This window comes from Protopterus annectens, chromosome 1.part1 (assembly GCF_019279795.1).
Source record: "Protopterus annectens isolate FY-2018-M chromosome 1.part1, PAN1.0, whole genome shotgun sequence".
Classification (NCBI taxonomy): domain Eukaryota; kingdom Metazoa; phylum Chordata; order Ceratodontiformes; family Protopteridae; genus Protopterus; species Protopterus annectens.
Genome location: NC_056726.1, coordinates 331,168,541 through 331,189,174, shown reverse-complemented (window position 1 = coordinate 331,189,174; position 20,634 = coordinate 331,168,541). Strand labels below are relative to the sequence as shown.

General features: G+C 38.1%; 1 protein-coding gene across 10 annotated transcripts in view; it reads right to left on the bottom strand.

The window, feature by feature from the left end:
• TCF4 (transcription factor 4) overlaps window positions 1-20,634 on the bottom strand; it is a 2,211,973-nt gene that overhangs the window by 1,276,361 nt on the left and 914,978 nt on the right. For all 10 annotated transcript variants that reach the window (XM_044074967.1, XM_044074939.1, XM_044074975.1 and 7 more), the window contains one exon: window positions 20,408-20,472. In XM_044074967.1, the coding sequence (XP_043930902.1) occupies window positions 20,408-20,472 (65 nt within the window). The remainder of the gene's footprint in view (window positions 1-20,407; window positions 20,473-20,634) is intronic.

Here is a 20,634-nt window from a genome sequence, read left to right as displayed (position 1 = left end):
ATCATCCCTCCCACTCCATCAGTTACACAAATCACTAATCAAACCCGGGTTGCTTGTGCCATAGTCAGGGCTTTATCCCTCTGCTCTATGGAGTGGCTAACACAATCCTAACTAATGGACAAGACTGACGATTTTTTGAGACAGTTAATCAAACTAAAAGACATTACAGGATATACTGCTGACTCCTGCAAATCAAAGGTGCTGTTATTTAATTCCATACAACAATACAATTTTAGAGACCCATACAGAGAAATTACTGAATGAAGAGATCGACATATATCACTCCGAAGAGGAACAAGACACGTTGCTTAATTTGTTTGTGTCTTTTGGCTTTTTCCCAGTTAGGGGTCGCCACAGCGGAACTCCGGTCCGCTAATGATTGGTAGTGGATTTTTATGTACCGGGTTACCAACCCTGACGCACAACCTTCAACGAAGGCACGCCCCATTCATGTATGCTTCCACACAGAAGACGCTGTAGCTGAGAATCGAACGGGACAATGTCTTGCTATGAAGCGACAATGCTACTGCAGCACCACCACCGCAGTCTAGTAATGAAAAAAATTACAGCACTACAGTACTATCAAGAAAAGCTGCTAATAAAAAACACTGTCAAGAAAAACTACAGTTGAAGCAGACACAACAAATATTCTTGATTATGATAAGTATTATAAAATATATTCTTACCAAAATATGTTTTATTTTAAATGAGCTTCATCTTGAAAGTTAGGAGGATATTGGCCATGTTTCAATGGAGTAGCAGATTTTCCAAAATTCCCTAATCATATTTAACAGGAAATCATTACAGCTTTGGAGGAAAATTCTAGTCTCAGAATTGCATCAGACAGCTTAACTCATGAAAAAATATTTTGAACTGGAATATCTTTGAAACAGTCAACACAAAGTTATTAAGAACTTAAAAATTAGTAAGATAACCGAAGCATTAGGACAAATAGGAAGTAACAAGAATGAAAAAAAAAAAAAAAAAAAACAACCAGAGGAAAAGTTATGGATGATAATTAATAAGGAATGAATGGATTTATTTGGGAGAGGAAGCAGGCAAGAGTTAAGTGACATAAATTAATTCTCTCACTAAATAAGGGGGTCTAGGATTATCTGATTTGAAAGAAAACTTTACAGCTAGGCAGTTAAGTCTCGTATACATAACTATACCTGTCAGGAAGCCTGGACAAAGCCAAAAATAATGGGAGGACAAATGCCCAAAAATAGAGCCAAATTTGAAAGTTGACAGAAGAAAAGGTTTTGTGTCACCATGCATTTTCTTAAGGACATGAAGTCTGAAACTCAAATGTCTGACAATATTTAGTGAATTCAAACCTCACTAATTTCCAAAAAACACACTTTTTATGAGGAGCAGAGCAAAAAAAATGAGGCAACAATCTTGATATTCTGTGAAAATCTGGACTGTATATAATACAAACATACACTTACAAATCAAAGTGGAAAGATATGACGATGAAATGGGAAAAGTTCAAGAAATAATGAGAGAACAGGATTTTGGATGCAGGTCCTTAAGGAGAAGAATGAAGTCAATACATGGTAACAATTTGAAATGCCAGGACTCATCAGTGGGTTGCAGGGGGGCTTGTCCCTTGCAAAAAAGAAGTTTTAAAGAGAAGAACAATCTTTGAGATTCATTATTTTCCTGGGATTTTCAGTTTGTCAGCACTCAGCATTCTGAGCGCTATCATTTCAAGACGGAGCCCAACACAGGACTGGACAAAGGAGATTCTACCAAAAGTTGTTATCAAGACAGGATTAAAATTGATTAGATAAGTGGAGCAAATTCTAGTCAGATTTAATGACTTGAATCAGGATATTCTTCTGAGGACCAGTTCCAAGCACTGTCAAAGCAGACAGAGACATATAAGAATATTCAGGTTGCCCCAAAAAGCAACTATTCAACTAAATATTCATATAGAACATATCTGTATCCATTCAGATTACATTTAAAACATCTGCCTTACAGAATCTTATGCATAGGTTCATAGGTAAGTACTAGGCTTGCCCTTGTGCACCATTTTAAGCCTAGAGAATTTCCCTTAGTGAGAATCAAACCCTGTACCTTTTGTCTGTGAGGTAAACAGTTTAAGCATTATGCCAGCATTAAATGTATACCTATTCTGGCAAGGCTATGCTGAGGCAGCAAACCAGTACCATTGCTAGTGGACTTGTCCTCATATAATTAGCTGGTAAGAGAAGGTATAAGAAATATTTTCTGTCACTATAAACAGATGAAATTATTTCCAGAGGAATCAATCTCGAAAGATAAACTTACAACAAGCAGGACTATTGCTTAACTTATATGGTATGTGTCACTGCCAAGACTGACATCAGAGCAAGAAATCAATTAATACTGTTGACAAAAAATTTCACATATTCTGGAAATTAGCTAAAGTTTCACAATGAGAATAACACTCCTATCTTTAAATACTGTCCTTTGCTGAAGACCCATGTACATCCCAACATAGGGCAAGCAAAACAAAAGATATTTAACATGGTCACTTAGTCATGTTGGGCACGTGTCAAAGGAAATAAAATAGACGTCTAAATAAGACAATGTATGGCTGGCAAATAGTGTATATGCATTTAGTCTGGACTCTCTCTTTTTTTTGGCTCTCTTTAAAGGGGGAGTTTCCTACATGTCATTATAGGATGATACAAGGAGAAGTAATATTTCTTATCATTCTCAGAATTTTTTTGATGTTTTACTTTTATGGAAGTATACTGTTGTCATCCCGTAGGATTGACACATTTATTGTTCAATAGCAATAACAAATGTGGAATGAATATTTACAACAGGGTAGGATTGCTCACGTGAATTTTATCATGAATTTTTCAATGAAAATTATTTCTCTCTCTCTCTCTATATATATATATATATATATATATATATATATATATATGTGTGTGTGTGTGTGTGTGTGTGTGTGTGTATAAATAATACATAGCATATATAAACATGGATTCCATTGGTTTGGTTAACAGGAGATTTTGGTCAACAACTGTTTAATCGACCGCATTTCGTCAGTTATGCAGATAGTCGAGAAGTATGCGAGATCAACAATCCATCCATGGGAGAATATTCCATTTCCCCATGGATAGTGCAATCTTGGAGTTATTATATATAATAAGCAGGGATGTGAGGGGCACATCCCTCCACATGGTGATGGAGGGAGCTTGCTCACCTGCTAAAACAATGTTTTAAAGTTGCTTGCACTGAGGTTCTTCCTCGGTGCATGTGTAGTAGGTAGTCAAAGTTCCAATTTTTGACATACAGTGGTTTACTTTCAGGATGGCAACATACATTTTAGTCGACCAACTGAAAGTAAATCATATATCCATATCTTTCCAGATTACGCCACATCTCTTATCTCTCTTTGTTACTTATTAAGCCTCCTGACACAGTGCATTCTCAGACAGTGAAGCAATACCTGCCAGAACTTAATTTAAGAAATATATATGCAGAAGTGAAGGAATATATCTGATGTCAAGAACTTCTATGTTAGGAGATGCAGAAGTATAATTCTCACTGAAGTATGACTCAAATGCAACCAACAGTTTTTTTTCACTGCTAGAAAAACCTGATAAAAACTAGAAGCTCTATATCCAGAAAACTGATGTATTTCTCACTGCAAGTGAACTAGCTGAAAAAAAGGTCTGAAGAGGTTTAGTGTACTGTATTCATGCATTTTGCTGGGAATGCTGCCACAAAGGTATTTAATTCTTTTACTTTTCCAGAAGAGCAGAAAGACAAAATAGCATTTGGAGAAGCTCTCAGTAATTTCTATTTGCCTAGAAAGCATTTGACATGTATTACTCATTTGTTTATTAGTGTGGGTGCCTATCTACAGACAGCTGTTAAAGCAAATACAAACAAAATTAGGTAAACTCAATGAAACAACTTTCAGCAATGGTGGAGTTTTCTCTCTTCATCATTGCTGTGCAACTTCTGAGTAGGTAAATATAAATTTAGGGGGTCCTACGTGCCCCTCTCATGGGCGCGCAGGAAGTCGTGAGAGGTTGTATCCGTGTGTGTGTGTGTGTGTGTGTGTGTGTGTGTGTGTGTGAGCACACATACATACGTATGTTTGAAAGTATGCGTGTGTGTAGATAACTGAATGAGTGATGTTTGAAAGTATGTACTAGCTGCTAGTACAAGGGTCTAGTGAACTACTAAAGGGGCGGTGAATACCGCACAATGTGGCTGGGATAATATATGCCTTCGGGCAGATAGCCCAGTGCCAACCTATGAACCTATGTGTGTGTGGATAAGTGAATGAGTGGGGTTTCTGTGCCAATGCAATGTATGGGCTGCAGGTGGTGCTGGTGATTATCACAGCAAAATGCTTCATGGTGCTTGTGGCAATCACAGAGCAATTCAGACAAGCAAATTAGCTGATAATGAGGCATTTCTTCGTTGTGGTTAATATAACTCTGAAGTGCTATTTGTTGTGATCACATTAAAGGGCTGCGTTTTCTAAAAGACTTATTGCTCAAGGCTGGGTTCTTTCTGAATCTTAGATCATTCTGATTAAGACTTGCATTACTGTAACTATGACAGGAAAAAAGTCAGCTTTTATGTGCTAGAAAAGAGCGCATTTTAAAAAGCGCAGAAGCAAAACCAAGTGTGATGAAAAGTGTTGGATGCTGTTGAAGAAATATGTGAAAATGAACTATTTGCTCATTCCTGATGCAGTGAAATCTAAAAATATATCTGAAACAAGAATATGCACCTAAGTGTTTCAAAGAAATGCTCAGAATTATGGACAAAATGTGGAATTTAAACTTGGTGCAAGTTCGGAATGCACCTTGTTGGAAAATAGATAAGGCTTTCAGGAAGGAAATACTCCAGAAAGAGCTGTCTGTATATTGTTAACCTACTTTTGGCTATCTGTATTGGTAACGTGGCAATTCTCTGAACGAAATTAATTTCAGCTCTGATAGTGTGAAATGGAGGCATCAGCAATCCACAACTTTGCACTTTCACCAGTGTCCAGTGATGACAGAGCTAGTACAGCTATATCAGGTCAAGGGATATGAAGGTTTCCCTTCATGAAGGAATGCAAGGAGGCATGTCTGCCCAATGCAAAAAAAAAAAAAAAAAAATTTGGTTTAATGAATGTGATTTTCAGAGCAATCCCTTTGAGTTACCAGCACTCAGATAAGTTGCTTTTGTTTTTGCTTTCATAACAAAACTGTGGCACCAGTTGCTCAAAAACTGAAGCACATGACTGCAGACATACACATCTCAGTCTTTTGTTTAAAATAGCTCTGCATAAACAAGTGAATTCTAACATTCTGGGTCATGTATTGTATGAAAAGCTAGGAATGGTAAAAGGAATTTACAATGTAAAAGTAAAGACAGCATAAATTAAAAATAAACACACAATCACAAAGGCATTTTGGACATTACAAAACCACTGCAATGGTATCCTACATGACTATACTGATTTATTCACAGGTCTTGGAAGCTTGACAGGAGAATATTTATTTATTTAATTTATTTCTTTAATAGCATTTGTTTACTGGGATAGTTCCCCAGTACAAGAAGTGACCCCTTTTCATCAGAGGCCCTAGGAAAAAAGCTCCACACAAAGCATACATAGATTACACAGACATACATTTGATAATTTTGATAATTATGGACATATCAGTAGATAAGAGTAGAAATTTTCACAATGATACATAGCAATGACAGTACATACAGTGGATACATTTGGAATTTTAGAAGTCAGAAACAGTATAGACATCATCAAGTGTATAAAATTGGTTTTCTATAAAATACAGGTTTAAACTGTGGTGGAGTAGGAGACTCCAAATAGGATAGCTTGAGTACACTGATGGTAAGGGTATAATGGAATGTTTAAAAGAAGAGGAGTGGAGGGATGCAAGGGAGAAGATGTGCTAGTGAGAGAAAGACCTCTCAGAACATTATATATAAATACAGCCTGATGCTGTATCAGTGGTTCATGCTCCCAAAAAGTACATGTAGTACTCAGGAATAAAGGAAGATGGGAAACAAAGAAATAATTAGAACCAAACCAAATATATGGGTGATCAGTACTGCCAATGTTGTGAAGAAAGACAAGGCTCACACGTATATTGATCTTCCAAGATAGCTACACATTGAGTAACAGCTTAATTGTAGCTCTCCCAGTATGAAAACAGAAACTTAGCAGAGAATGCCAGTGGATTTATATTTCTGGCTAAATTTCAGTACGTGGCTAGTAAGTCCACTGCCAGGATGCCAGGGGAAAAAATGAAATACCGAGGACCTGAAAGAAAATCAGCTACAAAAGGTGAGGAAAAAACACTGACTGGGAAAATACTGCAGCTGTACAGCAAAAAGCAGTGCAAGCTCCAGACATGACTTTCATAAACATAGAGGAAAGTATAAGACAACTACACAGAGACCTGATTAAACTAAACAAAATACCGATGGAGTATATCAACTCATACAACAAAAGACTGGAAAAATGGAAGAAACTTTAAACAGATATTCAGATGAGGTGATAAAACTGCAAAAATGAGAGGTTGAAATGAAGAAAAGGCTGGCTGAATATAAGACTGTTCAAGAAGAGATGTTTCAAAAAATAATAGAATTAGAGGACAGAGCATGTAGGGGAAACCTGAAATTTTCTACTGTACCAGAGAAGCTGGAAGAAACAGACTGTATTAACTTTATGAAAGCACAAAAAAGCATCTGGACTGGTATTCCACAGCAGGAGTTGTTAATTGAAAGGGCACATCATGTACATGCTCCAAACCTGGTTATGAAAAAGCAACATAAAGCTTCAATAGGAAAGAAGCAGTCCTACCAGCAGAAGTTGTCAATTCTGACAAAACTGTGGCAGAAAGACAAAGTACTAAAACTGGAAGACAGCAGAAAGTTTGTGGAGAATGATTATTCATTGTACACCAGGCAGAAGGGGAGTAAATGTATTCCACTATTCAGGGAATGTCGAGAAGCAGGCTTGAGATTCAAACTGCTGTATCCAGCTATCTTCAAAATATTCTTCCCTGGATGGACAAAATCATTTTTTGATGAATTACATGCTAAGGAGGAAATACAAAATGTGTCCAACAAAAAGTGAGCTGTGAAACAGAAGGAAATTCTGCTTCTTATTCTTATGGCCACAGAGAGCCTGTGCCATTGAAACCTTTCCAAAGTTTAAACAGAAAATGTTTGAGAGAAGAAAAAAAGCACAAGAGTCAACTGGAAGAATCAAAAGTACTTTGGAAATAAAGCAAAGATGGGATTTGGGAGATGGAGATGAAGAGGAAGAAGACTAGTAACTTGGAAATTGACAAATGTGGGATTACAAAGCAATAATTATATTTGTGAAACATGACAGAATAAGAAATATTGGACACTTTTGGAGTTTGCTAAACTTGTAGAGGACTCTAAAGCATATGTCCTACTTCATGTCATTAATGTTTGGAAAAATACTTAGAAGAGGGGAACAGGAGGGAGAAAGTAAACTGTAAGTAAAACACATTTTTTTCTTAATGGTAGTATTTTTATAGTGCATAATTTTCTTTGCATGCCATAAAGTAAAGTTTTCTCAGTTATTCAAGCAGAAAGTGTAATGGGGATACCAATGCAAACAGGTGCTCCTGTGTTTTTTCTTTTGTCCTTCTCCTTTCTTCACTCCTTCTCCTTGTTCAGTTTTAAGAAATGTAGGCACTGCAATGTCAAAAAGAGAGAAAAAGAAAAAAAAAAAAGAAAGGAAAAAAGTCTGCTTAAAAGAGCATTACAAAAGAAAAATTAATGTGCTTTATCTCATTCTTGCAAAGGTGAATGACTGGATTAAGGCCCAAAGCTTCATCCACTAACGTGTTTTAAGAAAAGTCAAGTAAATGAAAAAGAATATTAAGTACTATAAGGCTTTTTTTCTAGCAAATAAATATAAGCTTAGTAGCAATTCTGTATCAGGTCCTCATGTCTACAGGAGACAATCTGCTAAAGAGAAATACTTAGGAGATACTGTTCTCTGAAAGCATGTAAGTGTTTACTCAGCTGGGAAAGCTACAAAGATAAGACTAAACTAAACAACACTTAGTTGAAGCACATGCTGCACCATGCATCTTAGCATGGATAACCTTTTTTTAGGTTAACTCAAGTTTATGAGTGTGGCTGTCAGTCTAGGACATTTGTTCCTATTTGGAGGGCAAAACGTCAATATTTGAAGATGTACATAGTTTTGTGTGTTATTATTAAGTTAATAGGTTTTAGGAGTATTGGGGTATTTTTTGAGGGCTTTCAGTAAAACAAAAAGTTTTGTACAATGTGGCAGAAGCTCAAATGGATATGACAAGAAACAACTGTATAAAACATCAACCTGCCAATCAGTGTATGTATGTATGTAACACAAAAGCTGGAACTAGTCATTTAAGAAAAAAACTGCTACCCATAAAAGGTGGGAATAATAACTTTTTAAATACAATGATGATTTCTGTAATGTCTTTAAATGTCAATGGTCTCATAGATAAATACAAAAAAAGAAAGAATAGTGAACCATATTAAAAATGTAGAGTGCAAATAGCTATGCTACAGGAGACACTTGGAAAGAAATGAACATGTGATTTTGATAAAGAAAGTTTTTTTTCAGAATGGTTATTCAGAGGAACACCTGGGACAAAAGAAAAGAGAATTACTTGCAAGAGGAGCTCCGATATTGATAGAAGAAGATAAAAAAATATAATAATGGCAAATTTGTAGTACTGGCAAGGGAGGAGGTTTACATTGGCATATATTGATATTCCACCAAAAACTGCTATAATGGAGCTTAAGAAACATTTGGGAGAAATAATCATCTTTCAGCAAGGAATATGACTTACAGATGGAGATTGAATTTGATTTGTAACAGTGAAGATGTGTCTGAGGGACCCGGAAGGGAAAATATAACAAAGGAGGGTAGTTTTTGAAGAAATGTAAGAAAATATTTGGCAAGGAAGATGTTCAGTATTAGGAGTTCAGAGTGAATTTACATATTATTCCTCAATATACAAAAATGGGCTAGGCTACACAAAGTTTTGGTTAGGGTATTTACCTTACAGATACAAAGTACAAGGTTTGATTCTTACATGGGGTGATAGGCTAGGCTTAAAATGGCCCACAAGGGCAGTCAGCCTTGTATTAATCTATAAACTGTTTCACAGGAACGTGTGAATTTAATTGAAGGTCTTGACACAGCCTTGTATTAATCTATAAACTGTTTCACAGGAACGTGTGAATTTAATTGAAGGTCTTGACACGCACCCAATAACTATTTCAGATCATGCACCAATAACTAAAATAAAAATACAGACTAATGAAATAAAAATGAGACACTGGTGCTTTACCCTATCTTTTGAAAAAAGAGGAATTTAAGGAATGTGTAGTGGAAATTATTCAGGAGCGATTACAGAAGAGAGAAACTTCTGAAAATATAGCTAAGGAGTGGAATAAAATTAAAGTGAAGTTTAAAAATAGGGGGGACATAAAAGAATGGGAGATATGGTTAAGAAGTAAGAAGAATAATTTAGAAGTACTGACAAATATTAAAGTATTACAAAATAGGGGGAATCTTATAGAACAAGAACAGGAGCAACTGCAGAATGCTAAACAGATAACAAGGGATTACTTTGACAATATGCATGGTTTTAGAAAGATTGCTACTAAGAAACTGTTTTTGATAATAACTATAGAGCACAAGAATGACTCAGGCAAGAGAAAACAGAAAGGGCTTAGGGAGCCTATAACAAGGAAGATAACAAGGGATCCTGTAAAAGTATTACAAATATTTTGGAAATTCTACAAAAGTCAGTATAAACTAGATAAATATGGAAATCAAGAAAAGGTACAAATGGAAATGTTTATGGAAGGACTAACTATGCCAAGGTTATAGGTAGACAAGGCTTAATTACTAACAAGATAGGAGGAGATGATATAAAAATGGTGATGTACAACCAATTTACAGGAAAGTACCGAGGAATAGATGGTATTACTGTAGAAGCTTAGAAGCTAGGAGGGAAAACAGCTAAAGATCTGGAAGGTATTGATTAACGGTATTTTTAGAGAAGTACCAACAACCTGGAAGAAAGTGGTGGTAGATGTGATACCTAAAGAGGGTAAAGATCCATCAAATCCAACTTCATACAGGCCCATTTCAATACTAAACCATGACTATAAAGTGTTTCTGTCTATTATGACTAAAAGAATACCAGAAGTGATGCGAAAATTAATAGATATGGATCAATATAGTTTTGTGGAGGAGAAGCAAACATTTGACAACATTAACAGAACAACAATGATCCAAAGGGAAACAGAATGTAAGAAAATACTGCTGTTGTTGTTGGTGGGTCTTGATGCAGAGGAAACATTTGACAGAGAAAGCTAGGACTTTATGAGCAGGGCAAAAGAAGCATTTGCATTCCCTGATGAAATTATAAGGTTGATTAGGAGGAGTTATGACGGATCACAGGTGACAATTAAAGTGGGTGGGTTCCTCTCTGACAATTTCTGCTTGAGCAGATTAACCAGGCAGGGATGTCATCTTCCTTCTTTGTTAATTGCATTATATTTAAAATCATTGGCAAACAAATAAAGGACTCAGAAATTCAAGGATATAATTTGCAGATTATATTATTTTATACCTGATAAAGCCAGAAAAGGCCATTACAGTGTTGTGCAATATTGTGAGTCAGTTTCAGATCTTTTTGAGATACAAAATTAATGAAGCTAAAACAAAGGCAATAGCAGTAAATTATGTACCCACACATGAATTGGTTCAGCAATATCCATATTTATGGGGACATGATAAAAGGAAGCATTTACGAGTATGGATTAAAAATGGTACCAGTGTGGAACCTAAGGATATGTGGGAACAGACTAAACAAAAGTTATTACAAAAACTGAGAAATTGGAAGCTCTGTTACATGGATACGGATAGTGCGACTCAAGCAGTTAAAATGCTTTAGTCAGTTTAGTGCTATACACAGGTCAGGCACATTTTTAACAGCCAGAGGAGAATTTGTGGATAGCAATTAATAAAGAGCTGAAGTATTTTATCTTATTTTATAAGTATGGGAGAAGAAGACAGCAAGTGTCAATCGAGTAGGATAAGATGATTCTTCCAACAGAACAAGGCAGATTAGGTTTACTCAATTTGAAGGGGTATGTCAGAGCTACACAGTTAAGGCTCCTATGCATAGTACAAGCAGAAATCTATAATTCAAAGTGGAAAGTGATGATGATGAAATGGGGGGGGGGCTCAAGAAACAAAGAGAGACTGTGATTTTGGATGCAGACCTTTAAGAAAAATAACAAGAACTAAGCCAACACTGGAATGGAGATAGGAGATTTTGGCAATAGGGATGACTCCAATTAGGGATAAAGACAACAGGCAAGAAGGGGCTGGAATTTATTGGAGTAAACTGGAAAAGGAACCAAGGTATTGAGACCATATAACTAGAAAGGGAAAGGTAATAGAATAAGAGGATGCTAAGAATTTATTTGGACTACAGGTTACAGATTGCCTTCTCTATCAAGGATTGCTATCAGAGTATAGACAAAGAGAAAGAAACGGGGGGGGGTCCTAAATGAAAGACCAGCACTGGTAGAGTTTTTAGTAGAATCTAGAACAGAAGCTGCTGTTAAAAAAAGGAATAATAAGTACAGCATATAAAATACTGCATGATAACTATAAGAATCATTCCAAGGAGGTTAGAAAGGATTGAGAAGAGATATTAGATAAGCAATTCACAAAGAAATAATGAGGGGATATATGTTTGTCTACCAAATATGCAACAAAATCTAGAAGGGTTAGGATTTTTGCTTGGAAATGTTAACACAGATATTTGTATGGTTCCACTTCATATCATCGAATTATCATTTCATCGAATTTCAAATCATCAAGACCAAATCGTCGAAAACTCATTTCATCAAAAACTCATATCATCAAATCTCAAATCATTGAAAACTATAAAGCAACTACAAATAACATTCCACAAAGTTTTTACTACATTTATGCAGGGGGGCAAGCCCCCCTGCACCCCCTATGTGGGGGAAAAAGGTAATTTCCTAACCCCACTGTAGTGCAACCTTGGAGTTGGTATATTTAATTACGGGGGTGTGTGGGGGGGTGGAGTCCCCCACATACGGGGTGCAGGGGGGGCTTGCCCCCCTGCACAAGTGTAGTAAACAGTGTCTGGGGTGTTATTTGTAGCTGCTTTATAGTTTTCAACGATTTGAGATTCGATGATATGAGTTTTCGATGAAATGAGTTTTCAACAATTTGGTCTTGATGATTTGAAATTCGATTAAATGATAATTCAATGATATGAAGTGGAACCATTTGTATACCCTGAGTAGACTCCAGAGAATGTTTCCTCAGGTGGACAGCAAATGTTGGAGGTGTGATGGTAAAGAAAGAGATAACTAGGAACATATTTTCTGGCAGTGTAATGAACTGGCATACTTCAAAGATTCCCTGCAGAAAATTCTATCAGAGATACTGGGTGAGCAAATTGGTGTAACTAGGGACATGATTCTTCTGAGCTATGATACAGAATCGGAATTGCCTAGACATTAGGTCTTGAGAGTCCAATTATGGTGGCTACCAAAAAAGCAATTACTAGAAAATGGAAATCAAAGTCTAAACCAACTGCCTATAAGTAGCGAATATAGTAAAAGAGGTAAAATAACTGAAAATGGGATCTTTAGAAAATGGTAAGAGCAAATTACATAGGGAAACTGGGAATTCTGGGAAACATATACAGGGGAGGAATGAAGTTTAAAAGAACGCAGGTTTTGAATGAGGTATGTAATGTTTGACTGACAATGATTGGGTAGATTATAAGTGATGTATAATGTTTACAACTAAAATTATGTCGATATTGTTTGTGATGTAAAATTCCTGAAACTATGATTATGTCAATATGGTTTGTTTTCATAGGTTCATAGATAAGTACTAGGCTAGCTGCCCAAGGGCATTTATAAGCCTAGCCAGAATGTGTTGGCTTTCACCACCCCCTTAGATTAGTTCTCTGTGCCTCTGTCCAGCACAGCCATTAGTTCCCTGTGCCACTGTCCAGCAGAGCCATTAGTTCCCTGCACCACTGTCCAGCAGAGCCAGTGCAGTGATCCCCATGGTAAATTTTCTGTTTCCCATCCACCCATCAAGGTTTCTCTTGAAGAGTGTTAGTGAGGGGCTCTGCCTGATGTATATTGGAATCCTGTTCCAAAGCATGGGGAGTCTCTGGGATAGGAATCTATCCCTCCAGCATGTCCTATTTATCACTGTGGTGAGGTTTATATCTCTAGAGCGTGTGGCTCTCTGGGATTTGTTTTTTTTTTTGGTGGAGCATGTCCATCAATTCTGGGTTGGACATGGCCTTGTATGCCAGGCAGAGATCACCTCTGAGTAAGCGGTATGCAACTGAGTACAGCTGGAGTTTCTTGAGTCGGGCTGCATAGGGCATCTGTTTGAGGCCAGTAATCCTCTTGGTGAAGTACTTTTTTGGCCTTCCAGCTGTTGCAGGTATCTTGTAAGGTACATCCCAAATGGGGCGTTGTATTCTATGATGGGTCTAATGAGTGATGAGTAGAGAGGCACAATAACCTCTTTTGTTCTAGATGCAAACCCTTTTGTGATTAGGTGGGCCACATAGAAGGATTTTCTAACCACCTTGGCAATATGATTATCAAAGGAAAGATTACTATCTACTTGGGTCCCCAGATCCCTTATTACATTTTCTGTATTTAGGGGACTACCACCTATGTGGTAGTTCGCGGGTACTTTGTTTTTCCAAAGGGGATGACTATGCACTTTTTGGCATTTAGCTTGAAGCCATGATTTTGACACCAGGTATCAGTCTCAGTGAGACCCATCTGGAGGGTGTCTGTATCAGCCAGAGAATCAATTATGGCCCCTAGTTTGCAGTCATCTGTGAACTTGGTCAGCCATAGTCCTCCTATGCTTGCCTGTACCTCTGAGAAGTATATACTGAACAGGAGGGGTCCTAGGACTGAGGCCTGGGGGACGCCACTTGTAACCGGTTTAGAGTCGGACGTAGAGCCTGCAACTCTCACCATGTGGGTTCTATCCATGAGCCATTTGGCAACCCATCTTGTGACATAGGGGTTTATGTTCAAGCTGGGGAGCTTGTCTATAATACTAGAATGGGGAATGGTGTTGAAAGCCTTTGCGAGGTCTAGGTAGGCTGTGTGGACCTCTTTTCCCTCATCTAATGCCTTGGTAACCATCTCAAAGAAGTTCACCAGGTTTAGGAAACATGATCTGCCCTTAACAAAACCAAACTGGGGTAGGGTCCAAGGTTTGGAGGTTCCCAATGTCTCTGTTAATGAGTTCCATGATGATGCGTTCCATAGCCTTGCAGACCAGGCAATTCAGGCTTATAGGGCAATAATTCCCAGGGTCCGTTGTGGCTCCACCTTTGTGGAGTGGGATAACTGTTGCTGTGCGCCACTCTGTGGGTACGTAGCCTGTAGAGAGGCTGAGTTTGAACAGTGTGTTTAGGTGAGGGGTTAGTTCATTTTGGAGCTCTTGTAAGACACAGCCTGGGACCCCATCCGGTCCCATTGAAGCTGTGTTTTTGGCTTTGGATAGGGCTGTTTTAACCTGTGTGCCAGTGATTGACCGGGCCCTACATTCTTCTGGTATGGTTATGGGCCCTTTAGGGGGTGAGAGGGGAGTGAAGTTTGCACTAAACCTGTCTGCCAGAATGTTTGCAATATCAGTCGGTTCAGTGCATTTTGTGCCATTCTGCACTAACTCAGAGCAGATCTGAGAGTTTCCACTTAGGTTCTTGACATAGCTAAAGAACGCTTTGTGGTTATCTTTGGAATCATTGGCAACTTTTCTTTCGAAACTAGCCTTGGATGATTTAATGAGGGATTGCAGTTTCTTGCTGATACTGATCAGGGATGTCTTTCCTTCTTGGGATTTTACTCTTTTCTGTACTAGTTTCCTCCTTCTGTTGTATAGCTTGTTTATGGCAGGGGTCCACCAGACTGGTTTCCTTTTCTTGGAGGGGTGAGTCTTGGTTTTACTTGGGATAGCACGATCCATGCATTCCTGCAGACGCTCATAGAGTGCCTTTGTAAAGGTTTCAGCAGCTTGAACAGTATTGTCCTTTAGCATGTGGGCTGTGAACCTTTCCACCTCGGTCTTAAGTAACGTGAATTTTGCTTTTGAAAAGTTTTTCATGGTGGTTTCCTTGATTGGGGGGGGGGGTGGAATGTGGATATCCAGAGTGATTAGTCTATGGTCTGATCTAACCAGCGAGGGGTTGACCTCCGGTGTGGAACACTGGTCGCCCATGTTGGTGATAGGGCGTTCGAGTTTATAAATTCTAGGAAGCGTTGGGCAAGGGAGTTAGTATTTGAGTAGTTCTCACAGTTTATGTTTGGGTAATTGAAATCACCCAGTATTAAGGTGTTTGGTAGGACCTTCATATTTCCCAGTGTCTCCAGAAATGTGGATTGAGGGTCCTGGGCCATGGTGGGTGATCTGTAGAAAGCTACAATTTGGATTGCAGTTTTGCCCATTGTTAGTTGCACATGGATGATCTCTGATGCATTGTGCTGCGCCACTAACCTGGAGGTGTGGGTATCCTTGATGAATATAGATAGAACCCCGCCTTTTGTGTTTCGGTCCTGGTTCTGTGGCTGAAAGGTATGGTATGAGTTACAGCCTAGTAGTGCTGGGGTGCTCTCAGGAGCCTTAAACCAGGTTTCTGTTACTGCACAGATGTCTATGTTCTCCATACTGAGGAGTGCCTCGAGTGCGTGCATTCTGAGGTTTAGACTTCTGGCGTTGAGTAGCATTACCCTCAGTTTTTGGTTACTTGTGCTATTTATGGTGGTGAGTTTGTCTTTTGAGCCTTGCCTAAAAAAGGCACTATGGGGTGGCAAGAGCCTTGGCTAGTGTTGGAAAGCCTAAGGGTGACAGGTGCAAGACATCTCTTGCGAAGCAACGTTGCTTGTCGAGCATGTCATCCCAGGTGGACAGATACTGGATCCCCTTTGAATGACACCAGAAACTTAGTCAATTGTTGAAATTGATCATTATTTCTTTATATTGTGGCATCATTCTTGGTGAGGGCAGGATGCTACTCAGGGTCAGGGTCATACCGGCCTGGGCTACATGATCAGAGAGCTCTTCTATGTCTCTTTTCATGTAGTCCAGGGAGGTACGTCTCAGGTACTTCACACCAACATGGACAATGACAGAGTTGTATTTGTACTTGTTCTGGAGTGATCTGAGTGCTTGTGTTATGTGGTGGATCCTGGTACCTGACAGGCAGCTAACTGTAACCTTCTCCTTGTCCAGCCTAGTTAGTGGGACATTAGTGTGCCTGACTATAGAGTCGCCTATTACTAGTGTGTTGGGGTATGTTATTTTGCATTAAGGGCTGTGACTGCGTGGCACACTGATTATGTGAAGTATATGTTTCATGGTTGGTGATGGGGTGCGGAGGTTGCTTGGATGTCTGCTTTGGAGGTCTCTGTTGCTTTTGCAGATTTTTATTTACAGCCTTTGAGTATGTTTTCATGTATTCATGTGTGTTATTTGCCGGTGTTGGTTTATTAGGTCTATATGAGACTGGTGGTGTGTTGCAAGTATTACCTTTCTCCTCTTGACTGTCAGTTCCAGTCTTGGGTTGACAGAGCTTTGCCTCCAGTTTGGCTGTATAATTGCATCTCTCGCATATATTAGTGTTTGGTGGTAGGAGGAGAGGGTTGTCTGTGTACATGAGACAGTTGTAAAATTGCCTCAAAATGCACAGATTTACCAGATGGACTGGAGAGTACACCAGAAACTGCCCTTTGGACATGCCTGAATAAGCAGAGTAAGCTGTTTTTCTGATTGGCTGGTGTGGACGAATAGAGAGCTTTGTCCTTCTGGATAGTAGAGGGGGGGTCTACTGCTAGGGTTAATTAGTGCTTGCTATGAGTTTTAAGCAAGTGCTTGACTGTGAAATGAATGGTTTGAGTGCTAAAGTTGAAGGCTTGTCTAGTTCCAAGGGAAAAATTGAAGAGTAGACTTCGTGGAGCCGAGAATAGTTTAACTCTAGCTAAATGGTGCTGCCCGGTGCACAAAACCGTACAAATGCGTTTTTTATAGCAGGGGAGTGAAAGAGATAGAAATTAGCCCAAAATGGCTAATAAACTACTAACTTCTGGGCTGAAACCACTCCTCCAGGGACAGATAGGCTGCTCAAAACTTCCCTCTCTCATAGGTGAACAGAGAAACTTCCTTCTATCCAAGTAAGGTATGGGCAACACAGAAACTTGTAACTCAGCCCTGGATTCAGCAATAACCTGAAAACTGGACTATACTAGTTCAGAAAGGCGGGTAACAAGTATATATATATATTTTTCCAGAAAATAGAGTAGATACAATCAAAACAACACTTTAAATGCACAGAAAATGCTATCACACTTTAGTGTGTAGCCTCCAATAGTTAAACAGATTATTTAAACACAAAAATGACTTAATTCAAGTGCAGGCAGCAAATAAGTACAATATGTAGCAATAACAAACTTTTTAAATCACAGATTCGCTAAAAAAAACTGGCGTTTTAGGCGGAATTACTTAAGACAGTAAGAGAAGCAGAAAAGTGATACTTAATCACTCCAAAGTCACTCTTTTGTCTCTCTGCTGCTGTAGACTCTGCAGAACACCTGGAAGGCACTTGCTGAGCGGAATACAAGCATAAAAACTGCACAAATGCAGTTTTTAAAGCATTTATATAAATGCCTATGTCATAAGTGATAATTTAATAAAGATCTTTTTTGTTTAAAAAAAAAACTCACACATGTATTAACCTGCAAGAATGCTATCCTAGTTTTCAATAGAGTACCCGTTGTTTATGGCTGAAGAAGTAGTCTCAAGGACTACAAATGCTACATTTTCCATCAGTACTAGATGCAAATCATGGCTCCTGGCAGACAAAAATGGAAAACACAAGCTATGAACTGTGTATGTTAAACATAATATTAGAAAGACACAGATTTGTTAGACTTCCATTCTGTATTTTATCAGCCCCAGAGGTATTTCAAAGAGTGTAAGTCCAAGTAACTGAAGAGTTGAAACAATATGTAAAGATAAAGGTGATCTATTAGTGTGGGGTCAGATACAAAAATACTGTACAAATGACAAGGTCAGAAGACGAACAGGCATCATAGAATTTTCTAGGAATAATACAGTATCTTTTAATATGTGCACCTAATATGTCTGAGACAACAATTCCTCTAAGGAAGTTGTTAATGCAACATTTAGCCTAGGAGTGGAGCTAAACACAGACAAAAAGCTTTCAGATGCTTTAGAAAATAGTTTTTGAGCTTCAAAATTAAAATGCTATTATGTGAATAAGCCAGTTGCGCTGCAAGTAAATGCCAGTCAGAATGGAACTGGCACATCATTCTACATTAAAATAGGTCAAGAGTTTTACATATGCAGAAAAGAGAGTCTCATAGCCTGTCACACAAGAATACAACATACGTACACTGCCAGAAAATATGTGCCCTTGAGCATGGAGGCTAGAGGAAATTCAGAAATGTGCTGAGTTGTGTATGTAAAAAGAGGATCCAAAAACAGTGCGCAAAAAAAGTAAAAAGAGGAAACTGCAGTGGTTGCCCATTGCAGTTGTCTTCAAAGTTAGATATTATGTTTTACGTAAAGTAAGCAAACATGGTACAACAGGGAATTAAACAGGTTACATTCAATGTAAGGAAATAAAATACCAGCAGCACTAATCCCAGAAAACTAACTGAAAATGTTAAGCTTCTTCCTGGCAAAAAAGGAAACTATAAAGAATAAGAAAACCAAAGCAGACACCAGGAAAAACTGCAGAGAAGAAGTAAACAAAGACAAGTACTGTAACAGCTGAGTGAGGCAGGTAGGAGACATGAGGAATGAATGACCATGTGAAACAGATGAAAGTTTCAGAAGAAAAGATGCATAATGAGCAAAATTCAGTCAATGGATAGTAGGCAATGGGAAAAGAAGGAAAAAAGAGAGGAAGGAAAGTGGACAGACTTTGAAAGATACAGATGCATGTACACACAGGAAAGCAGGTAAAACTGACAGAGAAGCAAAAAGGGTGACAGGAACACAGAAAAGGTATGGGGACAACATGGCAAAGGTCTTCAGCAAAATAAAAAAAAAACAGAAGTGGGCAAGAGGCTATTCTTAGATATGTTGAAAACCTTATGAAATTGGCTATGTGTAAATGCAGAAGGAAAGTAAACTTCTGAATTCAATAGCAAAGAAGAAAATTCTAATGCTCACAAAGATCATAAAACTTATGTTTTATATAAATTGCTGGGGGTGAAGGGTTGATGTTTCAAATGGCAAGTACATACCGAAGAGAATCCTACAGTACAAGATTGTATCATTGGTAGTCTCCAAGAATCTAGATGGGGAAAAACAGCCACTTGGTAGTCCTATACAGATAACGATGATGGTTCAGACAAGTCCTGGCATGCATGAAACAAACAACAAATACTGTTACACACCCTAGGACATGTTATGCACAGGTAAATTTCCAGTGCTCAGCATTCGACAAAGACACATGACAGAGCTGAAAAAAGGATACCCTAAGACACTGGACAGAAAAATAAAGTGAAGTATTAGACTGAAATACAATCGCAGGCATAATATTCAACTTACAGAAATCAGAAGTGTGAATAATGAAGATATGGACCATGTTAATGGCATAACAAATACAACACCATCTCTGTCAGTGACATCAGAAAAGCGAAGAAAATCAGTGGCTTGTTCAAAGAAAGTCTAACTTTGATCAAAAGGTACAGCCTTCATTTTTTGTGCTTGTGAGGCTGTTAAGATCTCATAAGAAACATGGTACTCAGATAAGAGAAATAAACACTACTTACATGGAAAGCAATACTTATTTTAAAACTTATGCGTTCTCTTTCATTTTTTTCTTATTTACTTTATATACATCTATCCCATATTAAGATTCAATGCTTAGGCCTAATCTATATGAAATGGTTCCGCTTTCGTGAGGAAACAGAGACAGACAAAGAGAACATGGTCAACTTCACAATTCCAGTTGTAAATATAGGATGCCACCATAGATCAAGATCCTGATTGCAATAAGAAAGAAGAATTTCAGATATCCAAGTATCCATTTACTCTTCTGAAAAAATATATAAAACACAAATCTGCACTTACTAAGATTCTGTCCTGAAGTCGTTCTAAGTTACTTATTCTGTTACAACTCACACAACAACTTTTTAACCTATTTCAGATAATCATCATAGATGTAGTAAAAACCAGCAAATGATTTTGCTTTGTGAATGTGAAGGATGCAAATTATGACCGAGCAAATGACAGAAAATTTTCACTTACCTGGTGGCAGCCTTGTAACTGTGAATCCCTCCCATAAGATGAGAAAGTGCCTCTGTCTGATTTGCCTGTAAACAAAGATAAATTCAATTACAAAAAAGTTTTAGCACTTTTCAACAGCATACCACTAAAGATGGTATCATCAATTTCAGTTTGTGTGAAATGATCGTTCTGTATGAAAGATAAAGCAAAACATTATTGGCTTTGCAGTGTAGATGGTTGGACCCTGA